The following is a 27033-nucleotide window of genomic DNA, read 5'->3' on the forward strand; positions in this document are numbered from 1 at the left end:
TTGTCTAGAAAGTCAATTGGACATCTACCTTGCTTAAACATCTCATCACCCTCATCAATGGAGTTATCAAACAGACTGGTAAAATCTGTACAAATTTTTCAAAGTCATTTAGTAAAGTGTGTTCACAGTGCAAGATTTCAAAGTCAGAGCTATGATTTGATGAAGTCCTTAATCAAATAGCAATCTAAAGGCCTGATGTAAATGGTCAGAGTCAATGCATAAGAAAGATGACTCGGTGAAGTAATGATGTTACTAGCACTTGAATTAGTGTCTTCGGAGTTATGCTCCTGCACAATTTTCTTCCAGTAGTTGCAATTGCCATGGCCTACATCACAAAAAGGGAAGTTGTTGATGTTATTCGCCAAAAGACATGGATCAGTAAGGGGAAAAGGTATTCATAGTACCAACTGACCTGAGAAATTATAAAATGGAAAGCCAAATCCACATCATATATATATATATATATATGTATGTATGTATGTATTTGATGAGAAGCATAGAATTGCTAAGAACACAAAGGTTTTACATGAAGAACACATACAAATTGTTTTCAGCTAAGGTCTTAAGCATACAAAACTATTCATTAATTCAAAAGAATTACTAATCAAGTGGAATAATTCTTACACTACTCGCTATCAGATTCATGCACTGATTATTCTGCTGAACTTTTTACAGTGGCTGCTTAGTTGAAAGCTTGAAATATAATAGCCACCCAGTTTGACTTCCAAGAACAAAGGTTCTAAGGATCATTGAATGAAAAAGACGTCCACTTTACTAGGAAATTACATTGCAATAGCAAATCTCAGTTAGGTTCACTTTTTCAGTCTAGTCAAAATGACATATGACCTATTACATGTTACTAACTAATGCATTTAAAAATTAAGAAAATTCTTCAAAATTCTTACAAGGAAAAAAATTAGCAAAGTGAGAAAAAAAATATAGCAAGAATGGATCTACTTTTTTAATCTTGTATCGACTTAGAGCAATTTTCATTCTCCTAGCTAATACACACTTCCATTATGTGCCTAACAACTTACTTCTTTATATTCTCTTTTCTTCTCTTTCTTTTATTTTTTTCATTTTTTTTTCTTTTTTGGGTTTTCCATCCAACAATTAGTGATTACTTTGCTGGTGGCTCCTTTTTCATTTTCTATTTGGTCTATTTAAAGTTTGAATGGACTCCTATCATTTTTTGAAACTTATTTCAACTTTTTCCTTTCTTCCCACTCACTTCATTTTATATCACCTTACTCTTGTCCATGGATCATCCTTGTCTAACCTTACAAAAAGATACCCCAAAAATTTTCTCTCTCCTTCTGGCCAAATTTGTGGTTTTTCTCCCATTTTTCTCTTTTTTACCACACACCTAGTAAGTACTCAATCAATGCAGCACCTTATGCAAATGGGACACATGATCCTCCAATATTTGATTCTACACAACAATAGCATCCAAGTACACCAAAACAAAACCATCCAAATGATTAAAAAGAACATTATTCATTAGACTGCTAGCCAGGGCAATTTTAATGCTGTATGAGCTTAAAAATGCCATATGGGCATTTTTAAGCCCATACAGCATTAAAAAGCCCATATCAAGCTATCCAAATTTGGCCATAAGGATGATAAACAAATACCCAATTGTTCAATCATGATAAATATTTCTCAATCTTGAGCGAACCATCAAAACCAAATCCTGATCAATATTGCAGTATACAATAGATCTTTTCTGTGCATCTGATTACAAAAATATTGATCTATCGATCTATTTACCACTGTATTTTAAGTATCTTCTTGTCTTCTATTCAGCTCTATTTGTACCGCAATAGAACTCATAAATAAATATAAAAAAATGAAATAAATCATAGGCAACTAACTTGAATCAGAGAACAAGTGTTCTCTCATTGTCGCTTTCTGCGGCACATGCTAGTTATGTTAGTTCAGTAGCATGATAAAAATCTAATGATTAATCTTAAACAATTATAGATTTGTTAATAATACAACTTGAATCAGATAACAAGTGTTCTCTCATTGTCGCTTTCTGTGGCACAAGCTAGTTATGTTAGTTCAGTAGCATGATAAAAATCTAATGATTAATCTTAAACAATTATAGATTTGTTAATAATACAACTTGAATCAGATAACAAGTGTTCTCTCATTGTCGCTTTCTGTGGCACATGCTAGTTATGTTAGTTCAGTAGCATGATAAAAATCTAATGATTAATCTTAAACAATTATAGATTTGTTAATATTACATTAGCAACCTTATGCAAGAATCATTTATTTTTTTACCAAAAAAAAAAAAATTAAGTTTGAATCAAGGCCCAGAAGGAGTGTAATAACAATGTAGAGTCACAAACACATTCCTGCCTCCCAGAACACTAAACACTTGAAGGGTTGTCATACTTACTTCTGTAAAGAATTTTTTAATCTCTAAAGAAAGCTACAGAATTACCTGAAACTGCAAAATACTACCAGGCAAAACGGCTTCCTGTTCCATCAAGAAAACAATCTGTATGCCAACCTTTGGCCTGAAGTTTGGACACAAATGTAGAGAAAACACTATTCATCTTATCATAGGCCTCTTGCAAGACAGTCATACTTGGCTCATGATCAGTTTTCTCCAGGTTTGCAGCATATGCAGCAACTAGCCAACCCCTCAATGCATCTTCACCTGTAGCATCATGCTCCAATACCATATCTGTCCATTTCTTCCCATGACATAGGAGAAACTTCTCCTCAGGGAATACTCCTTTCAATTTGCAAAGCTTTGAAGGCTTAACAACCTTGTGCAGATCCCTTCCTACTTTCACATTTCCTGCATCTTCTATGAGTCGTCCAGTAAATATGAGATCCTCTTGGTATCTTAGGTCAGCTGGGCTTGATATTTTCCCTGTCTGGGTTGGATTCCACTTGAAGAATGAATCAGATGAAAAAACTAAAATACATAGATAAGAGGTTGAAGGTTCCATAACCAACCTTGATAAAATCAGCCACAATCATTGCAGTTCTCTGAGGATTCAATGTGTTGACAGGAGCCGCTCGCATTTCCTCAATGACACTGTAAACATGTATAACAGAAAGGAGAGGCCCAGCAATCATCTGCAAGAAATTATTCATGATTTGAACCATACCAAAAAATAAGTGCATATGAATGGCATGATTCATTATATCTCTACAGGGAAAAGTAAAATGAACTTTTCATATTTCAAAGGAATTCCAGTTTCATATCTGTCCAATCTGCATCATCTGTGTCTAACTTTGTATCAAGCTATTGAATATTCCTAGCATTCATATGCTTTAAACTTCCTTCACTATTACATTTACTTGTATTCCTGAAATGTTGGTGTCAACCTGAATCAAAAGATCCATGCCTAGCATATCTATAAGCAACAATGATATATGGGTCTCCATATTCCACAAGTCTCCATATGTCCGTTCAATATAGATACACCTAAATTAACTCAGAGGTTGACACTTAACATATTGTTGTTGACATGATGGAGACCAAGACCATGTAAATTACCTGCTGTTATCTAGATGTTTCAAGGATCGCTTAAAGACTAAATAAAATAACTTATTTCATGCAGGAGTTTATTATAACAATCCAGAAATTTTTTTTTTGATAAGTAAAAGAAGTATATTAAATGAAAAGAGGAAACACCAAAAAACAGTGCCCTCTAAGTATACAGGGAGTATACACACCACCTTCCCTAACTAGGAGCCTATCCAGTCTACAAAACTTACAAGAGAAGAATGACTCTCTGCTAGGGAACCCCTGACCCAAAACCAAAGATTACATACAAAAGAATATTTCAACCTTTGAAACGAAAGATCCTCATCCCCAAACGTTAACCTATTTCTCTCCTTCCAAACTAACCAAAAAATACATAAAGGCGCCATTTGCCAAGCCTTCTTGCGTCTTTTTCCCACAAACCCTCCATTCCACCCAAGAAGGGTTGTCTTCACTGTACACGAGAGAGTCCAAGATATTCCAAAAAGAGAGAAAAGGAGGTTCCATAGGACCCGCGTCTTGACACAATGCAGTAGGAGATGATCCACTGTTTCTTCTTCAGATAGACAGCGAAAGCACCTATTTGCCAAAGAGAACCCCCTCCTTTGAAGTTGCTCCTGTGTTAAAATTTTACCCCAAGAAGCCTCCCAAGCAAAGAAAGCTACCTTGGGAGGCACTCTTGCCCTCCAAATTCTTTCACTAGGGAACAAAGAAAGGCCCCCCGGCTCCATCATAGAATAAAGGGATCTAAATGAGAAAGCCCCATCATTTGAAGCTGTCCATATCACTCTATCTTCCTCCTCCCTTTGAACCCTGAAAGCTTGGATCTTCTGCAACAACCGCTCCACCAAATCAATCTCCCAATCATTAAACGCCCTTGCAAAGAGAGGAATCCAACCAACCCCATCACCAACAGGATTCCACACCTCCGAAACCCAAGCATTCTTCGACATGGACATGGAAAAAAGAGATGGGAAGGACTCACAAAGAGGCCCATCACCACACCACTTGTCTTTCCAAAATTTCACTCTTTGCCCATTACCCAAATGGAAAGCTACCCTGTCATCTAACAGCCCCCACTTCTTCCTAATTGCTTTCCAAAGTCCAACTCCGTTTCTTCCCATCACATCCCGAGTACACCAGGTAAACTGTCAAACTAGTGACTATTAATTTCCTTAGAACTACACCAAACTATCTCTCTAGCAATCCAACTGTACATCTAACAGGCTGGGCTTCAAACCCTAAATATATAAAGCACCCCCATAATGTTCTTATTTTTCACTTCCCTTTTTTTTTTTCTCTCTTGAGCCCCTTGCTGGCAATAGCCATAAAAAGGTATGCCAGTGGAGAAAGAACCCTTTTAAGACAACAACTAGCTAGGAAGGTGGATTCTAAATCCACCCCAAAATATTTCAGCCCCAACTATCTCATGAATAGAGCAAGATTTCAGTCTGACTTTGGAGACTAAGCAGATAAGGTTTTAAGGTGCATTTGGGGAAAATTATGATTTTGTGGATTCTTAATTTCAGAAGTACCTTGGCCTTGATTTGGAAAGGATATTTGATTTAAAAAATTAGATAGATTGTCAGAATTCTTGATTAAGAAGTATTTTTGGATTTCAGTCTAGAATTGAGGAACTAAGACCCAAGGATTGGAGAATTTTGAGTATTCAGTTTTATTGGAATGAAGTTATCATAAAACCAGTAGATGTGGAATCTTAAAATTTCCAGCTCTATATGATTGTCTAGGGATATGGAATGAGGTAAAAAGAATAAACAATGGCTGAAAAAGAAGAAAAGAAACCCCTGGCAATCACACCAAGATTCCTAGGCAATGACACCTAGGATTTCCTCAGCAATCACACTTAGGAAAAAAGCACTCACACCTCAAAGGAAGCATAATATATACTGAAATTTATTAAAATCCTCCTTTTTCCACTTTGACAGACAACATAGGTATATACAGACTCTTATGACCCTTCCCTAATAGGACAACTTTCCTATTCCTTATTTTTCCTAGCAAGAATAGGCAAAGATATAGGAAAAGAATATCATTTAAAAACTGTAGGCAATAGAAGCTCTTCTAATACAATAAGAAGATTAAAAGAAATAAACACTTGACAAAAAGTCAACTACTAACTAAAATAGAAACTTAATAAACTAAAATAGACACTTGATAAACTAAAATGGAAACTAAACAAACTAATTACAACAAGTCCAAAGAAGAATTTAAATCATCATTAGTATCCCAAATTAAGGCTTAGGCATGAGAGCCAGCCTTGCTCCTTCTCTTGTAAGTCTTCAAAGGATATTTCCAACATTGGTCCCCTTCACCAGTTTAATTTTATGCCAAGAACCATAGAAGCTATGCTCTTTGACAATTGACTAAAGGTTTTAAGAGAACACAAGTGACTGTAAGATATTTATCCATTTAAGAAAAGCATATAATAGATTCCCTAGAGAGATACCGTGGAGGATTTTTAGAGAAGAAAAGCATGGCAAGCAGATGTATTATGTTATCAAGGACAAGTATGATGGAACTCCACCAGTGTGAGAACAACTGGAAGATAAACAGTGAAATCCTAATTACAATAAGCTTACATTAAGATTGGTGTTGAGCCTTTATCTTTGTTGTAATGGTCATGGATGTCTCATCACCAGAAAAGTGAGTCGTCCATTAGATATAGTCATAGCAGATGAAGATATAAATTCTAAGATAGGATGATAAGGTGATAATTTTGAATCTAAAGGTTTAAGGACAAGCAAGACAAACAAAATATATAAAAATGAAGTTTTAATCAAATGAGAAGAAGTTAGTGATTAATAAATAATGAAAATGATGGCTTTGAGACACATTAAAAGTGATTATTCTCACTGTCTTAGGTTCGATCCATGCATAAGGTAGGGAAATATATAATGAGGTAGACAGAATTGGAGTAGGACAACAAAAGTAGAGAAGTTCTTAAAGCTTCATATAACATTGAATACCTCTCGAGATAGCAGGAAAATTTTACAAAACAAGCATAAGATTAAACATGCTTTATGTCAACATGTTGAACAGTCAAAGAAACAGCAGATTCAAATAAAAAATAAAAAACACACTATAAGGTGTACATCAGTCCACGAGAAACTGGGGTTAGCACCAATTGATGACAAGATAATGAATAGTCTACCTATAATGATTCCTTCATGTATAAGCAAGACTAGTGAATGTATCTGTAAGGAGTGATTTGGTACAAGTTGAAGACACTGCAAGGACAAGAAGGTGCCCATAAAGGACATATATAACAATGTAGATGACCCTAGATAGAGCAAGTGACAATATGGATTTCCTCAGCTTAACCCAAAGAGCGCAATGCCACTACAAGGACAAGAAGATGACAGAAAAGGATATATATCAAAGTGATAACGTAAGAGAGCAATTTATGATTTATCAAAGAAGGTGGCCCTAAAGAGAGCAAGTGGCAAAACGGACTTCCCTAACTTACCCTAACAAGTGCGATGACACTACAATGACAAGAAGATGACCAGAAAGGACATAGATCAAAGTAGTATGGAAGGCAAGCCAACAACTTATCAAAGAAGGTGACCCTAGATAGAGAAAGAGGCACAATGGATTTGCTTAACCTCCCTCAAATAATAGGGATTTACAGTTTTGTTGATTACATGTCCAAGAATATTTCTTTAATAAGTCTATCACATATGCCTACAATTATTCTTTTAACTGCATATTTAATTACTTTCATATTTCTTTAAGTAACATTTTAGAAGCTTTTAGGGCTACATTTGCATGCAACAAAGAAAGACATGCCCCCAAGAATTAACTAATGGCAGTTTGGTATTATTGCAGGTTTTGGAAAAATCACTTTTAGCTACACATCAGCAATAAAAGAGTTTCAACCAGCATTCAACATCATAGCTTATTAACTTACAAAAACTGCCTCACTTAAATGCTTCATTTACTGTGATCTTGGAAAACTGATAATTAATGTCAAATATAAAAAGTTTTGGATTAAAAAATTAAATTATTAGAAAAATATAATATAAGATAATATAATTCTATATAATAAAAGTAATTGTGTATATTAAATATATAACTTTTCCTCTTTAGTTTTGAAGTTTAGGACTCTATGAGCTTTAAAACTGAATGGAAAGACTGAGTGCGAGAGAGAGAGAGCGAGAGAGACTGAGTGCGAGAGAGCGAGAGAGGCCGCCAGCGATGAGAATGTGCGTCGCGCGGAGAATAGGAGGAAAAGGAAGACGAGCAGTTTCGGGGTGGAATCCAAGACTTTTGAGCTGGAAATGGTGGAGAGGGAAGGAAAAACCCTAATCATAACGGAAAGTAAGAAAGGGGTGTCGTCTTGGGTGCGAATAGGGTTGAATAGCATAGGGTTCTTCATGGAAGGCCTACAGCAGTGCATCGAGGATGTGAAGGTAGGAAGTTGGGAAAAGGGATGGAAGGAGAAGGGGAGAAGCTTCTCCCTGGTGCGTGTAACTAACAGGGCGGGTTGTTTTTTGCGATTAGGGGTCGTCGATTTGGAGTTGAAGAGATACAGTATATGTATCCCGAAGGGCAAAGGGGACAAGGGGGGTTGGACGGCGATGGCGGAGGCTCTTCGCCAGATGGATATCAATTTTGGCAAAAAGGAACAACAAGAAGAAGTGAGGGCATTGGGAAGGTCGCGTCCGGATATGGTGAAGGAAAGGTCGTTCGCGGACACGGTGAAGGGTTGGGGGAATAAGGGGTCCAATATCATTCGAGTGGAGGTGGAACGGGAGGAGTTAAGCAGAAACATTAGTAGGCTGGAGCATTGCTTGATTGGAAATTGGAGCCCTAGCAACGCAAAAGGGGAAGATCTGGAAAATTTGGGTAGGAAAATGGCAAAGGCATGGGGATTGAAAGACAAGATGGGGATTGCAAGTATGGGAAAAGGACGAGTACTACTGGAATTTGAGCTTGCGAAAGAAGCAAGACGGGTTCACCTCTCTGGTAATAAGACGGTGGGAGGAGTTCAAGTGGATTTGGAGCGTTGGAATCCAAGATCGGGGTGTATGGAAGAAGGAGAGGCAAGAAAGGAAGTGTGGGTGAGGATATTGGGGCTCCCAATTTCGCTATGGGTCCCGTCGGTGTTGAGAAGGGTGGGAGATGCTTGCGGCGGGTTTTTAGATGTTGACCCAAAGACGGAGAGCATGAAGGATTTGCAATGGGCTAGGATTTTGGTTAGATCGGACGGCGAGAATATCCTTGGCTCGTTGGAGATAGGGGTTGAAGGGATGACATATTCCCTAACCCTATTGTGGGAGGCGGTGCCATCGTTAAGGCAGGAAGAGGGGTGGAAGCGCGGTCTGTGGAGTCGTCCAAGAGGGGAGGTTAGTGGTGATGAAGTTCCATGCGCCGAGTCGAGAGTGAAGGAGATGGCGTGTGCGGGGTTCGAGGCGCAGCGCCAGTCAGAGGACGGGACTGGTCGTCTGACGCAGGATGTGGGCTCCGCAGCAACGGGCTCACAGACGCAAGTGGGCTTGCTGCGGGGGCCCAGTTCGTATGCTGGGTTCGCGGGTCCAGGCCGGGAGATGAGTTGGGCTTTTGGGCCCTCATTACCTTTAGGAAGTGAAGCTCCAAAGGGGGATCAGATTGGGTCGCGTCAACCTAGAAGCTCGGGGCGGGCTGCAGGCTCTGGGCTGGGTTACCTCCAGAAGGGGAAAGCCATCCTATCCCAAGCCCATATATTAGACAATGGGCTCCTCTTAAAAACTTATCCCTCTGGCTCCAACGGTCATAATAAAGATGACAATATGGAAAGAGAGTTCGTCAAATGCAGAGAAAAAGAAATGGGGAGAAGGCAGCAGACGGATCTAAAACATTAGAGGGCAGAAAGGATGCTAGAGGAAGAAGCTACAAGGTATGGGTTAGATGTAAATTTGGGGGGCTTCAGGGCACAAAGGTCTTCTTCTTCTAATTTCTTTTGTTTTGGTCGGTCTCCGAAGAGGGAGGGTTACAACCATTCTGGGGTGCGAAGGGAGGGGGTTTTGATTGAAAGTGGGTGACCAAGACCAAATGCAGAAGAACATATAGGGAGAAGGGATGGCTGTTGGGATTTGGTTGAGGTCAACAGTGTCAACCCTCTGGGAAGAAACTCGGGGTGGACTGTAGACCAGACGGAGTTCCAAGAGGGTAGAAAGGAAGATCAGCTGAATTGGGAGGAGAGTAGCCTGGTTAAATTCAGTCACTTCTTAGGTTTTTCTACGGAAGGTCTGGAGAAGGAAATATTGAGCTTTTTGGGCAAAATCAGAAAAATGAGGGAAAAGATTGTAGGTAAAGGTCTGTTGGAGACCTCAAGGTTTGAAAGGGAGCTTAAGAGACTGGAGTGCTCTATTAACTATGAGGGAGAATCTAAGAAGAAAGACCCTATTCAGGGTAGAGGGAATCAGAATGCAAGTGTCCAATGAATTTAAGAATTTTGAGTTGGAATGTGAGGGGAGTGAATGATAGATCCAAGAGGAAAGTTATTAAGTCGGTTATCAGAAACCAAAAGGTGGACCTGTTCTGTATTCAAGAGACGAAGTTGCAAGTGATGTCTGAAGAGGTGGTGAGGAGTTTAGGGTCGGGGAGACTTCTTGATTGGAAGGTTTTGAATGCTACGGGGACGGCAGGAGGTGTCTTGATTTGTTGGGACAAAAGATCGTTGGAGATGTTGGGGGTGGAAGAGGGCCAATTTTCCATTTCCTGTAGATTCAGGAATGTGGGAGATGGTGCAATCTGGGTTTTCACGGGGGTATATGGGTCTTTCTCCAGAGAAGATAGGGAGTGCTTATGGGAGGAGCTTAGGGCAATCAGAGGATTGTGGGAGGAGCCGTGGTGTTTAGGAGGAGATTTCAACACAACGCTATACCAAGCTGAAAGAAGTAGAATTGGGAGGATTACTTCAGCTATGAGGAGGTTTGCCCAGATCATAGACGATTTAGGGCTAGTTGATATCCCATTGCAAGGGGAATCCTTCACTTGGAGTGGGGGGCTCAATAATCAATCGCGGGCCAGGTTGGATAGATTCCTAGTGACTCCTAGTTGGCTAGACCAATACAATAGGGTTCATCAAAGAAGATTGCCCTGCCCAACTTCGGATCATTTCCCGATGCTGCTAGAGGGTGGAGGGCTAAGGAAAGGCCCGTCCCCTTTCAAATTCGAAAATATGTGGCTCAAAGCTGAAGGGTTCAAAGAGCTGATAGAGGTGGTGGCAAGGGATAGTGGTTAGAGGCAGGTCGAGCTACAGATTAGCGACTAAGCTGAAAGGGTTGAAACAAAGTTTAAAAATATGGAATAAGGAGGTTTTTGGAAGATTGGAGAAAAACAAAGCTAAAGCTCTCCAGCAAGTGGAGCGTTGGGATTTAGTGGAAGAAGAGAGAAATTTAACAGAGGAGGAATTAGGTCACAAAAAGGAAGCTAAGGAGAATTATGCAAAGTGGGTGTCGATGGAAGAAGTGCACTGGAGACAACTTTCAAGGGAATTATGGTTAAGGGAAGGGGATAGGAACACAGGGTTTTTCCACCGCATGGCCAATGCCCGTAGGAGAGTCAATGCCCTGGTTAAAATTAAGATAAATGGGGTGAGGATCACAGAGGAACAAGATATGAGGGAAGGAATTGCAAATGCGTATCAGCAGCTCCTCTCGGAAAACTCGGGTTGGAAGGCGGATATAGGGGGTCTCTTGCTGAATCAGATCAGTCCCTCAGAAGCGGATGGCCTTGAGCTCCCATTTTCTGAGATTGAAATCTATACAACATTAATGGGGATGAATGGGGACAAAGCCCCGGGTCCGGATGGATTCACAGTGGCTTTTTGGCAAAGTTGTTGGAAGATTGTCAAGGAGGACATTTTGGATTTGTTCAAGGAGTTCCATGAACAGAACTCCTTCATTAAGAGCCTGAATCATACCTTTTTGGTATTGTTACCAAAGAAAGGGGGGGTGGAGGACTTAGGTGACTACAGGCCAATCAGTTTGATCGGGGGTTTGTATAAATTATTGGCTAAGGTGCTGGCCAATAGGCTTAAAAAAGTTATAGGAAAGGTGATTTCTCCTTATCAGAATGCTTTCATCAAAGGGAGACAGATTCTTTACGGTTCCCTAATCGCAAATGAGGTAATAGACTCTTGGCAAAAAATGGGAGAGAAAGGTATAATCTGTAAATTGGACATTAAGAAGGCATATGATAGCATCAATTGGCAATTTTTTCTAAAGGTCATGCAAAAGATGGGTTTTGGGCCAAAATGGATAGGATGGATGTGGAGTCGTATCTCCACTGTCAAGTATTCAGTGCTGGTGAACGGGGTTCCAGCTGGGTTTTTCTCAAGTACAAAAGGGTTAAGGCAACGGGACCCCCTTTCCCCCTACTTATTTGTCATGGGAATGGAAGTTCTAAGTGCGCTCATCACGAGGGTCGTTGAAGGGGGGTTCATCCATGGCTGCAGGATATGGAGAGGAAGAGAGCAGGCTGTCAATATTACTCATCTCCTGTTTGCGGATGATACAATTGTATTTTGCGAGGCAAAGAAAGAGTCTTTGTTGCATTTGAGCTAGATCCTCTTTTGGTTTGAAGCAGCCTCAGGATTAAAGATTAATTTGGACAAAAGTATGGTTATTCCGGTAGGGGAGGTGGAAGGGGTGCTTGAAATGGCGGCTGAAATTGGGTGTAGGGTGGGGCAGCTGCCTACTGTTTATTTGGGGTTGCCCCTTGGGGCATCAAATAGGGTCTTTTCCGTATGGGATGGGGTGGAGGAGAAAATGAGGAGGAGGCTTGCCCTTTGGAAACGCCAATATTTATCCAAAGGAGGGAGAATTACTCTTATAAAGAGTACGCTGGCCAGCATTCCCTTGTATCAAATGTCGGTATTCCGTATGCCTAATTCAGTGGCAAGAAGGATTGAAAAGCTTCAAAGAGACTTTTTGTGGGGAGGAGCCAATGAGAGGAACAAGGCTCACCTAGTCAAATGGGAGGTGGTGTGCGCGGATAAAGAAAAGGGAGGGTTGGGTCTAAGGAAGCTTGCTTGCTTGAACAAAGCTCTCCTAGGCAAATGGATTTGGAGATTTGCGCGTGCTAAGGAGGAGCTTTGGAAAAAAGTGCTTGAGGCTAAGTATGGGCAAGAAGAGTTTGGGTGGAGGACAAGAAAGGCAAATGGGGTGTTTGGAGTTGGAGTTTGGAAGGAGATCTTGAAGGAGTCCACTTGGTGTTGGGAAAATATGGTGTTCAAGGTGGGAAAAGGCAATAGAATAAGGTTTTGGACTGATCTTTGGTGCGGAAACAATGTGCTGTCCCAAGGCTTCCCAGACCTCTTTTCCATGGCTGCCCATAGAAATGTCACAATGGAGGAATGTTGGGATCAGAATTTGGGTCAAGGAGGGTGGAACTTAAGGTTGTTAAGGGACTTTAATGATTGGGAGTTGGGCTTGGTGGGCAATCTCTTAGTTGAGTTGAGGGATTATAGAGTAAATTTGGAAGAAGACTCGGTTTTTTGGAAGAAAGGAGAGGACGGGCTGTTTAAAGTCAAGAAAGCGTATAGTATGTTGGCAAATACTGAAGGAGCGGATTTTCCTCATAGCAATGTTTGGGTAGACAAAGTTCCAACCAAAATTGCTTTTTTTGCTTGGGAAGCTACTTGGGGGAAGGTTCTCACTTTGGATAGGCTGTAGAGAAGAGGGTGGCAACTACCTAACCTATGTTTCTTGTGTGGGTGCGAAGAGGAAACGATCAATCATATCTTAATACATTGTACAGTGGCAAAAGGGTTGTGGGACATCATTCTTGCGTTGTGTGGTGTACAGTGGGTCTTTCCAAATTCTGTAGAGGAGGTTCTTAGTAGTTGGAAAGGCTCTTTTGTGGGGAGAAAAAGGAAAAAAGTGTGGAAATATATTCCGTTATTCATTTTCTGGACTATATGGAAAGAGAGGAATAGGCTAGCTTTTAAGGGGGGAGTGTTGGCTTTTCAGAAGTTAAAAACTTCGTTTGTATACAATATTTGGGGTTGGGCTAAAGTGTACATTGATATGGAGTCGAATTCCCTAATAGGTTTCTTGGAGTGGTTAGCCTCCAAATAGGGTTTGGGTTGTTTTGTTTTTTGTTTGAGGGGGTGGTAGCCTCGTATACTTCCTGTATGCTTTGAGGCTTCTAAGCCTTTTTATATATATTCGCTTGCTTATAAAAAAATATATATTAAATATATATATATATATATATATATATATATATATAATATAATTTATTAATAATAATATTTATTTATTATGTATACTATTAAATAATAAATCATTAATAATGAAATAAAAACAAATCATCAATTAGTTGTTATTATACTATTTAATCCTTAATATTTTTCTTAACTGTGAAGTTGATATTTCACAAATTATTTGGGGACGTATTGAATAATTTAAAATATCATTAAAGAAGATGTCCTGATTCTTGAAAAATCATTTTTGAAAAGATACTTCTCAGAATAATTGCCCAGGTGCGCAAATTCTCTGGCAATCACTTTCCATTTACTTACCAAAGAGATTAGTTATAAAAAATATGAGGAAAAAAAAAAAAAAAAGAAAGGGTGATTCAAAGGAGTCTAGAACCAATCTCAAACAGGGACTAGATCAAGGTTCAAGTTTTCCAATAGTATTTATAAATAACAGTACAATTAGTTTTAGCTTATCATTTTATCTTAATAGCCTTCTAAACAAGAGTGCACTTAAACAGCCCCTCTTTAATGGATTTAAGAAAATAAAATTAAGAATAGATATCTACAAATCAAACAATAATAACAGAACTCATACCTTTCCTTGCATTGATGAACAAATAGTAGACGCTAATTGAATCCCTGCTCCCATACCAACAACGTTAAAGAGAGTTGAGATGGCCTCCCCTTTTGCAAATAGGTCACTAAGATTGCCTTCTTTGGCAAATGAAGAATAAATTGGCAATCTTGTTGCTCTAGCAGCAACCACTGCCATTCCCTGCCATGTCCCAAGGTAGAGAAATGAAGTTCAACATCTTTTAATTTTGAAAAAATATGAATTGAGTTCAATATATAGGTACTAATGCAGGAATACTTGAAAGATTCAAGTGGACAAAATAGTTTCAGTGGAGAAGGAATTGCAGAAATAAAAAAGGGGAAATGAACTAGTTCCCTGTCACTCTCATGCAGATGCAAACAGTTGCTAGCCACCTAATTGGTGGCATTTTATAGACAAGCATTAAAATTGAGAAGGGTTTCGGTCATTCATTTTATTTATTTATTTAAAGAAATGTATACCTTTGCAAAATTCCCAAGGCCTGCCATTTCAAGAAAAAGATGTGGACATAAAGGAGACAGAACTTCCAAGCCAGTGCCCAAGTCATAAAGAGCATCAGCTGCAAGACAGAAAACTCACTCCATTAGACGCCTTGAGGAAAGAAGAGATAACACCAAAATAAACTTCAATTTAGAACTCCTGCAAACTATCAGCTTTGGCATGAAAAGAAAGACTAAGGTTATATAGTCCAAGATACAAACCCAGAATTCTCCAAAGCTTGGGCTCTGAATCCATTCTTGCACCCAAGTTGCTGCATATGAGCTTTCCTACATGCTGCATCCCATCCTTTAAAACCTGCACTTTTTTTTTTTTTTTTTGATAAGTAAATGAATTTCATTAAAAAAGGGGGAAAGAGACGCTAAAATAGCGACTCTAAGTATACAAAACCTATACACCCGCCATCAAAGGCCAAAAGACAAAAAACCTATAGCCACAAGCCTACTTAGAGCCCAACCAATCAATAAAATTAGCTATAGTTAGAGGGCAATCGTCTATGAACAACTTAGCCTCAGCCCATAAAGTAAGAATAAAAGATTGTTTCAATCTCTGAATTGACACCGACTCATCCTTGAATGCCAAACGATTCCTCTCCTTCCAAATCGTCCAAAAAATGTGAAGAGGAGCAGCTCTCCACACCTTCTTGCGGTCTTTACCCATGAAGAAGCCATTCCAACTCAGAAGGGTCTCTCTAACTGAAAAGGGCAAAACCCAAGACACCCCAAATAAGGCAAAGAGAAGATCCCATAAAGCCCTCGTCCTGGAACAATGAAGAAGGAGGTGGTTTATGGTCTCCTCTTTCTCAAGACACATAAAACATCTGTTCGCCAAGGCCCATCCTCTTTTCTGGACTAGATCCAATGTTAAAGCTTTGCCCCACGTGGCCTCCCATGCAAAGAAACAAATCTTGGGCTGCACATTCGCATTCCAAATAAAGCTTGAAGGAAACAAAGATGAACCACCCGCTTCAAGAGCTATATAAAGAGACTTGACCGAGAATTTACCGCTCTTGGTTTCAGTCCACGATACCATATCCTCCACATCCTCAATAACTCTTTTACTCTGAATCCTCTCCATAAATCTTTCTGCCTCCTCAACCTCCCAGTCATTAAACGCTCTTAAAAAACAGGGGTTCCAACCCCCCAACCCCCCTCAGCCAAAGGATCCCATATATCTGCCACCCTCGCTTCCTTCTCAACCGTCACAGCAAAAAGAGAGGGGAAGGTCATACACAGAGGAGACTCCCCACACCATCTATCCCTCCAGAAGCTCACCCTTCTTCCATTACCAACTATGAAAGCCATCCTATCACTCACCAACTTCCAATCCGCCCTAATTCCTTTCCACAAACCCAAACCATGAGCCTCTCTCACTTCCCGCGAGCACCATCCCCCTCTAGCTTCTCCATACTTCCCTCTAATCACTTGATTCCACAAAGCCTCTCTCTCATTTGCGAAACGCCAATTCCACTTAGCAAGAAGAGTCTTGTTAAGGAGGGATAGGCTTTTGACCCCCAAGCCTCCTTTCACCTTGCTTAAACACACCAACTCCCATCTTACTAAATGGGGCTTATGCTCCCGGTTGCCCCCACCCCATAGGAAATCCCTTTGAATTTTCTCTAATCTTCGTCTAACTGAGCTTGGTAAACACAACAATGACATTAAATAGATGGGTAAATTCGATAAAGTACTACGAATGAGAGTCGCCCTTCCTCCCTTGGACAAATATTGTCTCTTCCACATAGTTAACCTTCTTCTGAAGCGCTCCTCCACTCCATCCCAAACTGTGACTGACTTAAAAGGAGCACCCAGGGGCATCCCCAAATAGGTAGTTGGAAGACTACCCATACTACATCCAAACTCCTCAGCCAGATCATCCATACTCTCCACCCTCCCTACTGGAATTAATTCACTTTTTTCCAAATTTATCCTCAATCCAGAAACAGCCTCAAACCACATGAGGAGCCAACTGAGGTACGTCAACTGATCTTGAGAAGGTTTACAAAACACCAGTGTATCATCAGCAAACAGCAAGTGGGAAATTAGGACCCCTTCTTGGCTCCGACCTTTTACCCTACAACCAGATAAAAAATCTCCCTCTACTGCCCTTTTAATGAAAACACTAAAGACCTCCATAGCAATGACAAAGAGGTAGGGGGAAAGGGGATCACCCTGCCTCAAACCCCTGGAGCTTTGAAAATAGCCCGTAGGGGTTCCATTGATCATCACTGAGAAGCTTGCAGTGGATATACACCACCGAATCCACCTAATCCATTTCTCCCCAAAGCCCATTTTCTTCATGATTGTGAGAATAAAGTTCCAGTCCACTTTATCATACGCCTTCTCTATGTCCAATTTGCACAAAATGCCGCTCTCATTATTCTTAAGGGTCGAATCAATGGCTTCATTGGCTATCAACACTGCATCTAGGATTTGTCTACCCTCCACAAACGCCCCTTGAGCTTTTGAGACCACCTTTCCAACCACTTTTTTTAGCCTGTTGGCTAATACCTTGGCTAGCCACTTGTACAAGCTTCCCACCAAGCTTATAGGCCTATAATCCCCTAAAGCTTCAGCCCCTACTTTTTTTGGAATTAAGACCATAAATGTTGCATTTAGGCTTTTAACAAATTTGTCATTTTCGTGAAACTCCTTAAAGAAGCTCATCACATCAGCCTTCACGAAATCCCAAGCAAAAATCCAAAAGGCCATAGAGAATCCATCTGGCCCCGGGGCTTTATCCCCATTACAGCCTTCTAGGGCGTCACGCACCTCCTCTTCCATAAAAGGAGACTCCAATGCACTGACGTCCAAAGGCTCTAACATCTCAAACTGCAGCCCAGAAACAGAAGGTCTCCATTCCCCCGGATTAGACAACAACGTCTTAAAAGCATTGGCGATCCCTTCCCTGATATCATTTTCCTCCGTGAGCCACGCTCCGTTAATCTTAATTCTGTCCACATTATTCCTCCTCCTATGTGCGTTGGCCATTTTGTGGAAAAAACCGGTATTTCTATCTCCCTCTTTCAGCCACACTTCCCTGGATTTTTGCCTCCACGTGATTTCTTCAAGTAAGACCCATTTTTTATACTCTTCTTTCGCTTCGTTTCTGGCTTCCAGCTCTTCCAATGACAGCCTGCTGGTTTTCTCCTTTGCATCCCAATACTCCATCTGCTCCAGTGCCGTATTCTTTCTATATTCAACCCTTCCAAAACTGTTTCTGTTCCATTCCTTCAGTTTAGCCTTCATAAATTTTAATTTTTCAGCCAAGATAAAACTTGCAGATCCACTGAATCTGCCTTCCTCCCACCATTGCTTCAGAAGATCCTTGACACCTTCAGCTTTCAACCACATATTCTCGAATCTAAACGGGATAGGGCCTCTTCTCATACCCCCACCATCCATAAGAATCGGGAAGTGATCGGACACGGGTCTTGGAAGGAGAAACTGCCTCGCATCTCCAAAATGGCTATCCCACTCCTCATTAACCAGAAAACGATCCAACCTTGAAGAAGACTGATTACCCGCTCCTCCAGTCCATGTAAAAGGGCCCCCCACCATGGGCAGGTCCTTTAACTCCAGATCTTCTTTCACTTCTGCGAACCTTCTCATAATTGAGTTCAATCTCCCTCCTCTGTTACACTCTTCCGGACTCAGGATGGCATTAAAGTCCCCTGCAACGCACCACGGCCCATTCCAAAGCCCCTTAATGGCCCCCAGCTCTTCCCAAAAACTCTCCCTCTCCCTCCTTAAAATTGGCCCATAAACCCCAGTAAACGTCCATATAAAACCATCCTCGCAGCTCTTAAAAGTGCACGTAATAGAGAACAATCCTTTTTGCATGTCAACCAACTCCAGCATCCTGTTGTCCCATATCACCACTATTCCTCCGGCTGCACCCCTTGAGTCTATAGCTCCCCATTCAATGAATCTACCCACTCCTAAGCTCCGAACAATGCCCGTGGTCATTTCCTGAATCTTGGTTTCCTGTAGGCAAACCAAGTCCACCCTATTTTTCCTAATCAAAGCTTTGATCACCTTCCTTTTGTCGCAATTATTAGCCCCTCTTACATTCCAGGTGAGCATTCGGAGCTTCATTTAGACCTACTCGTGCTTCCCCCTCCTTCACCTCCTCCTCCACCTCCAATATAGTTCACAGTCCATTCCAATTTTCTCAATTCTCTTTCGAATTTTGACGTCTCTAATTTTCTCCTCTTTGTGCCATCCAAATTGCCTTTTTGAATCTTCCTCTCTTTCATTCTCTTGAGCAAGAACAATATTTCCCCTTCAAATCCCTCCGTCGGCATTCCTAGATAACGGCTAAATTTAGCCAGGCTACTAGACTGCCAACACAAATCCCCCTCTTTGCCCCTCTCCTCCTTATCTCTTCCCAAAACCCCCACTGATAATTCCTCGGTATTCCCAGCCTCTCTACCCACCATGTCCGAAACCTCAGCCTCCCTTCCGTCCGCCAAAATCATTCGTAGCGGGTCCATGACTGCACCCCCTTCGTCATCAGAAGCTGTTCCCCGGTCGGAAGTCCTTGCCATGACGACACCTTTCCCGTCCCACCCAGAAGGAGTAGAAAAGAGAGAGATATCCCGTTTCCCCAAAGATGAGAAAGGAGAAGAGGTTTGATCGGAATACCTGGAAGCCTCCTCCAATAACGCCTCGTCAGTGTTTTCTAAGGAATTGACGACCGGACGAGGCGATCCTAGCTTGAACCCAATCAAATCCCCTCCTGCTCTCCGCCACCACTGCGTCGCCCATCGGGAGCCCTAACCCCTTTTGCATTCTCCAAAATGGATATTCTCTCCCCCGTCCGGCCTTTAAAAAGCTTTAAATTGGGCCGGCCCATTACCTCTGGTTTTTTAATCCCTTGGCCCTCCTCAGCGGGCTCTCTTTCCCAGCCCGAATCATCTTGCCGGCCCAGTGGCATAAAATCTCCAGGCCCAGAGTGCAAACTCTTCCCCCAGCTGAAGATCGGTCTCTTTTTGACCCGTCAGTCTCTGATGCTGCTCCCTGCACAGTACCAGAGGGCTGAACTTTCGTGCTGCAGCTGCCTTCTTCTGCGTTGTACCTCTCAGCCACTTTTGCAGGTTCCCCATACATCTTTTCTCCCACCCTTATGAATCCAGCGCGTGTAACTCCTTCTCCGTCATCCCTGACCTCCCGCTCCTTGCCCTTATCTTTTCTAATGGCCGGAACCACTTCCGACAGGCCTGGTTTTACCTCCCACCATAGCTGGAGAGCATAACAAAAAGATCCCACTACTACTTGCATGGTACTCGGCCATTCTACGCCTGCATATCTCACTGAAATTTTGGCCCACCTTAGTTCCTTGAGATTTGCAGTATTTGCATCCACTTCAGCGAATCCCCCGCAACAGTCTCCTATCTTTCTGAAGGCTTCCTGACTCCAAAGGTGCAACGGCAATCCCATGACTCTTACCCAAACACTCTTGGCTCTTTCGCCATTTTGAGAACACCCCACTTTTGGGTCCCACCTGTCCAAATGCATAGTCGATTCCTTGAACCATCTGTTTCCTCTTAAAAGCACCTTGTCTGCCTCGTCTTTATTCTCAAACTCGATCAGCAAGAGAGGACCCCCTAGCCTTGCGAACTTCAGTCCTCCTTTAATATTCCAACAGGTTCTCCCCCAACTTTCAAGAGCATGCATTTCTGAATCCAACAGAGGGTTATGTCCCCATCTGCCAACCAGACATCGGTCCATTAACTTCCTCTCAGTTGAGATGTCTTTCTCTCCCAACTGTAACCATAGTGTTTCCCCTGCCTTTTTCACTCTTGAATTCACCACATCGACATAGGATTTTTGGGCTTTTCCTTCAGATTCCCCTACTGTATTCCCTGTCCCATAAGAAGTAACATTTCCCCTAGACTCAACCCGAGAAATAACCCCCAGAGAGCGAAGCTTTTCAGCCAGCAGAACCCATCCTCCCAAAATTCCTTTTCCTTCTGGAAACACTAAACAATATCTCTTTGATTCCAGGTCAACCACGGAACACAATAAAAACCTACCTGCCTCATTTGCTCGACTTTCCAACTTAAACCTCCTTCCTCCATCTTCCCACCTTTTGACCAGACCCTGCACAACAAGACCCCTACAGCAAACCTCCACCCCTTCCAGCAAGCAGCACAAGCTGAGACTTCCAAACCTGACCCACGAAGTAAAACCTCTACTCCTTTCCACAATGATTCCCCTACATCTCTCCCCAATCACCTCTACAGAGATTTCAAACGATTTTGAATCCACTGCAAACCAACATCTGCCTCCTCCCTTCATTTCTATACTAATTTATCACCATAATAGACAGCTTTGAGACCTCTGCATTATGCAAATCTGCCAGCTGGCTTTTGATACGATAAGCCTCTGAAAGCTCAGGATTGGCTATAGAGCCCTCCGGGGGCTATGCATTCTTTAGGAATATATTTCATGGGAATTTAAAGTTTATCAATTAATCATCCAATCAATAATAGCTTACCCAACTTACAGCAGTTGCCTGTGCAGGAGTAGGCCGCAAACCTGCAGCAAATAGCAGTGACTGCAAAGAAGTAAGAATATTGATAAATTACACTGTGATTAAGGTCATCATTCCAAGCACTTTGTGAAGAATACAATTAAACATGGCATGTGAATCCAAGATGGATGATAATTTTATTCTCACTTGAGTTGTAAATGAATAAAGGCTCTGGCTCAGCCAAGTCAAACTGGCCTTGGCCAAGACTTTCAAGTCTTGGTGCCTCAACATATCAAATCTCCAAGCTGGACATGTCTGGGGCAGACTAGAACCAATTGATAGCACAAAGTCACATTTATGACAAACAATCATTTGTAGAAAACAGTTTCTCACAGCATTTTACCATGAATTTGTGTTTCTCCCAATGAATTCAAGTTACAATCTGGAAAATGTTTCCTCTATTCTTTATAAAAACTAGAAAATATTACTAGGCTTTATGGGTACTTGTAAGTGCTTGGCTGCTGGAGCAACCATTTTGCTAACCCAAAGAAGGTTCAAGCATGAAACATATGCCCACAGCCCTAGAACAATCTGTTGTGAAAAACCACAACAAAGAACAATACTAAGGAGAAGTTAATATGAGAATGAAAACACAAAACATACAACAATTTATGTGGTTTGACTTAAAGCCTATCTCTACAAGTAAAGAAGAAGAAGTTCCACTACTATTCAAAGAGATTACAATCCTAGAGCTTTCAAATCTCAAAGCCTTGATTACAACCAAGAGGACTCTCTCTTTCAGTCACAACACTTCCTATATTTTCCTAATTACATAAGAATATTCTAAATAAGAAATTAATTGTCTAATTATTAAAGATACAAGTTTCTATAAGAAAATCTCACAATAAGATATTTCCTTTTTAATAATAAAAAAATTCTCTTATAAGAATATATCATAATAGGAAAATATCAAAGTTACAATTGATTCAAAAGAGAATTTGAGACACTTTCCAACAATCTCCCCCTTAGCTTAAATTCCTAAGCTTCAAACAACTCAAAAGTCTTTCATATCGCTTCACTCCAATGCCCATTAAGGGCCTTCAAATACTACAAACACCAATTAAGTCCAAACAATGCTTGAACTTAACTATAGAAATAGGCTTAGTCATCATATCTATTGAATTATCCACTATAGGGGTCTTTTTCACTGCAACAATACTCTGCGCAATTACATCCTTGATGAAATGCCTTTTGATATCAATAAGTTTGGTCCTTTCTTAGAACATCTGATTTTTAGTCAAATATATGACACTCCAGCTATCATAATACACAAAAGTCAACTCCTATTGCAAGCTTAAATCACCAACCAAACCTTTAATCCAAATAGTTTCTTTCACTACTTCTATGGTTGTCATGTATTCTGCTCCAGTCATTGACAAAGTAATTGTAGATTGCAAGTTTGCTTTCCCATTAATATCACTACCACGTGAAATGAATGCATACCTTATTAGAGACCTTCTATCCAAATCTTCAACACAACCAATAATTGTCTCAATTATGTCACTAATTTTAATACATACCAAGCTAACATCTAATGCACATCTCAAGTATCAAAGTATTCATTTCACCACTTGCCCTTAGATCTTTCTAACGTGATCCATATATCTACTCGTCACATTAACTACATGTGAAACGTCTAACCTATTGCAAATCATAACATACATAAGGCTCCCAACAACATTAGAATAAGGAATACATGACATGTGTTCCACCTTCTCCTAGATCTGCAGTGATAAAGAACCTAAAAGTTTGAAGTGGGCTGCTAACAGGGTACTCAACGACTTTGACCCTTGCGTTCCAAGTACTCCAATACTTTCTCAATGCACTTTTTACGTGATAGACATAATTCACCCACTTCTTGGTCTCCATGAATCTCCTTATCCAATTTTTCTCTTGAGCTCCAAGGTCTTTCATTTCAAACTCTCCCCTAAGTTGAGTTTTCAATCTATAGATCTCAAACATATTCTTGTAGACAATTAACATGTCATCCACTTATAATAATAAATAAATAAAAACATCAAACAATTTCTTTGATACACACAATTGTCATACTCACTCCTACAATAGTCATTACCAAGCATAAAAGTATCAAACCTCTGAGGTAGTTTAATCTACCTCTCATTTTGTCTCTAACTAAATTTTATTGTTGCTCTTGTGATGCATTTTCTTTATCATCATGATGTTGCACCTCTTCCTAATTGGGTTTGCTAAAGGCTTCTTCTCTATGGTTCCTAAATTTAGGTTCAAACCCCACCTTTTTTCTCATGTTACGATTGTTTTCTATATGAAATTGCTCCTTCCTATGACTCAACATTGCAGATTCATCAAAAATCACATCCCTACTAATAAAAAAATTGGAGGATTTTGAATTTGGGTACCACAAACTGTACCCTTTGACACCATCCACATATCCTTAAAGGCCAAATTATGCACTTATTTGCCCTTGATTCTGACTGACCTTCATTCACATGAGCATAAATGGAACAAAAACTTCTTAAAATTGCATAATTAGCAAGAGTACCAAAACCTACCCTTTCACAAGTACTAATATTAATAGAAATTGAAGGAGACTTATTTATGGGACCACAAGCGAAATTAATTGCTTTAGCTTAAAATTCCTTCGACAATTGTACATTTGAAAGCATATACCTTGCTCTCTAAAAAAGGCTTTATCTATCCATTTTGCAACACCACTCTCCAGTGAAGTATGACAAATTGTACAGTTGATGTAATACAACTCTAGAACAGTTGTCCACAATCAAATAGGTGGGTTAGGGTTTCCATCTTTTTGGGTTTAAGTAGAGTACAAGGATTATAAATTTATGGTAGTGAGGCAAAGTAAAACAAAATAAAGAGAAAGAAAGATAAGGAGAGATAAAAACTTTAGAATCTCCTTAAGGCCTTCAAAGAACTCATCTAGAAGAAAATTGATGAAGTCTCCCAATTGAGGATTGCAAGGTATGCAAAGAAAGGCCTTCTATGGAGCTCACCTAGAAGAAAATCAACGAAGTCTCACCATTGAGGATTGCTAGGTATGCGAAGAAGATCTTAATATTATTAATCAGTAATACTTCATTAATCAAGTTTTACATCAATGAGTCTTAACGAGTCTTATTTATAGGCTTTAGAAAACAGAACCCAAACAAACTATACAACCAAGCAGAGCCAAGACCCCTTCCACAACAAAGATATAGAAATCTAGCAGTAAACAAGAGAAAAATCCCTTTCTTGAGCACTACAGAAAGTTACGAGACCAATACCAATTTCAATTATGATTTCTAAAACCGAACCACTTTGTGGGTATGAGGAAAAGACCTGAGTTGAAAGCACAGACAATGCCGCACTGGAAAAGTGTTGCAGAGCCCGGAACTGCGTGTATCTCAGATACCCCTCGTTCACGCTGCACGAAATCCAGAACATAAAAAACCCTGAACAAATAAAATAACGACGCCGTTTCATAGTTCCATGCTGAAGATGACATAGGAAACGATTCTCACCTGTAAGGATACCCCGAAGGAAAAAACTTGTTCAGGAACGATTCGACCACTCTGTGTACCACTGTTCTCGAGTCATCCACCACTTTCATCTACACTCAAAATTCAAAATTCAAAATTCTCAGTTCAATTAATTCCACCACTTCTGAAATTCAATATACATTGAGGAAGAGAAAAAGAGAGAGATTACCGAGAGGTCTCCATTGGAGTGGAATTGGTAGTGACGGGAGACGGAATCGGAGGTTTCGATCCAGAATACTGCGCCTTGTGCCACCGCCCTCTCTTGCTCCTTCTTCATTTCCTTCTTCATTCAGCGGCGGCTTCGAGCAGAGTGATAAAAGTCTCCAGAACAACGGTAGTTTCCAACGATGTCGTTTCAACAAAACGACGCCGTTTCCTTCTGTAGAGTTGCCGCTTTTGGCAAGTGTACCCAAAAAAAATCCATACATTATGAAAATTTTAGAATATTGGATAATATAAAAATATATGTAATTATTTTTAATGAAAATATAAAAAAAATAATAAAAAATAAAAATTAACTTTTTAAATTTAGGAATGAAAATATTAAAAATTTAAAATATATCAAATAAATATTAAAAGTATTTTTAATGCAATTACATATTATAACATAAAGTTGTATATTTAAAATTTCATATAAAAACTCAAGGGAATTCTAGTCCCTCTTAATGTGTATATCATGTGACTTGCATGCCGATAACTAGAGTCCTAAATACATGACTTTTTTTAACTAAAAATCACAAAATTTAGGACTTATTTTTTTTCTACCAAAATGAAAACTCCTATATCAAATATAAAAAATAAAAATAAAAAATAAAAAACACTTTTCAAGATTTTACAATATGTTTGGTTCTAAAAAATACTAAGAAAAAATGTTAAAAAAAATAATTTTATCATGTTTGACTTATATTATGAAAAATATCATAAAAAATTAAATATAATTAAAATTAGTTAGAAATCCTTTAAATGTTTTTTAATTATTTAATTTTATATTAAATAAATAAAATAAGTTTAAACTAGCATATAAAAATAATTCATTAATTTTAAATCTACTTTTTATTTTCTTTTTACTTTTATTTTCTATTTTCCTTTCCTTCAAACTTTTCCAAAACCAAACATGAAGTACTTTCATATAAAGAAGATATGTACTTACTTTTTACATAAAAAAATTTATATTATGTAAAGTTTTTATTTAAAAAAAAAAAGATAAACCAAGTTTTCTATTTTAAAAAACAAAAAATACAAATTGTATCCAAACCATCATACTAGTAGTTCAATCTCCCACCATAAAGCATAAGGCTATGTTTTGATTTCTGAAAAGCTAAAGAAAGAAAATGGAAAAGAAAAGTAGAAGAAAAGAAAAATTGAAGACAAATAAAAATATATTTAAATTTAAAAAATTATTTTTATATGGTATTTCAAAATAATTTTATTTATTTTTCTTCTTCTATGTAAAAATTAAATAATTTAAAAATATATACATTTTAATTATATTTGATTTTCTTCCATATTTTTTGTAATAAAATCAAACATAGAAAATCATTTTTCTTAATTTTTTTTCCTTAATACTCTTCAAGAACCAAATATTGCATAAATGTTTTCAAACACTTGTATATAAATCCATGTAACATGTTCCAAGCCCATACACTATATTGAACTTGCATTCAAAGGACACCTTAACAAATGGAGAGATTTTTTCCATTGAACTCTCCATTTCTTCCATTGAACATATAGTGTTCTATTATAGGTCACAATTATAACAACTTGGCCTCTCTCTTATTGATATTATTTGCTTTGAACCCAATAAAATCTTTACGACTTTAAAATATATTTACATAATTAAAAAGAACTTATTAAATATATAGTGCTATGGGAAATGTAGATATTGAATGTGATATCCCATATTAGATAGCATAAAAGAAAAGGTTTCTAACACTATGTATATGATAAATTTCCCATAATCATGTAGAACTATTTTAAAACTGTTAAAACCCATTATTTTTATATCCCAAAAACACAAAAATGCACCCTCAATCGCTACACATCCCACATCATACTTGAAATGATGTTAGAATGTGAGTGTTTAGTTATGCTATCAATTCCAAACAAAATTCTTAAATGTCTCATAACTTAATTTCTCCAAATTCTC

At 39.3% G+C, this 27033-nt stretch overlaps 1 protein-coding gene across 1 annotated transcript; it reads right to left on the minus strand.

Annotated features, from left to right (window-relative positions):
* LOC117918644 (protein root UVB sensitive 2, chloroplastic) lies at nucleotides 1-25209 on the minus strand. The gene is made up of 10 exons (XM_034835438.1): nucleotides 25057-25209; nucleotides 24870-24958; nucleotides 24688-24772; nucleotides 21337-21396; nucleotides 15039-15132; nucleotides 14799-14896; nucleotides 14320-14499; nucleotides 2977-3099; nucleotides 2453-2894; nucleotides 1-325 (listed from the first exon to the last, which is right to left on the minus strand). The coding sequence occupies exons 1-9, from the start codon at nucleotides 25174-25176 to the stop codon at nucleotides 2469-2471; spliced, it is 1275 nt and encodes a 424-aa protein (XP_034691329.1). The 5' UTR covers nucleotides 25177-25209; the 3' UTR covers nucleotides 1-325; nucleotides 2453-2468.
* Nucleotides 25210-27033: the final 1824 nt, after the last annotated feature.

Source organism: Vitis riparia, chromosome 7 (genome assembly GCF_004353265.1).
Source record: "Vitis riparia cultivar Riparia Gloire de Montpellier isolate 1030 chromosome 7, EGFV_Vit.rip_1.0, whole genome shotgun sequence".
Taxonomy (NCBI): domain Eukaryota; kingdom Viridiplantae; phylum Streptophyta; class Magnoliopsida; order Vitales; family Vitaceae; genus Vitis; species Vitis riparia.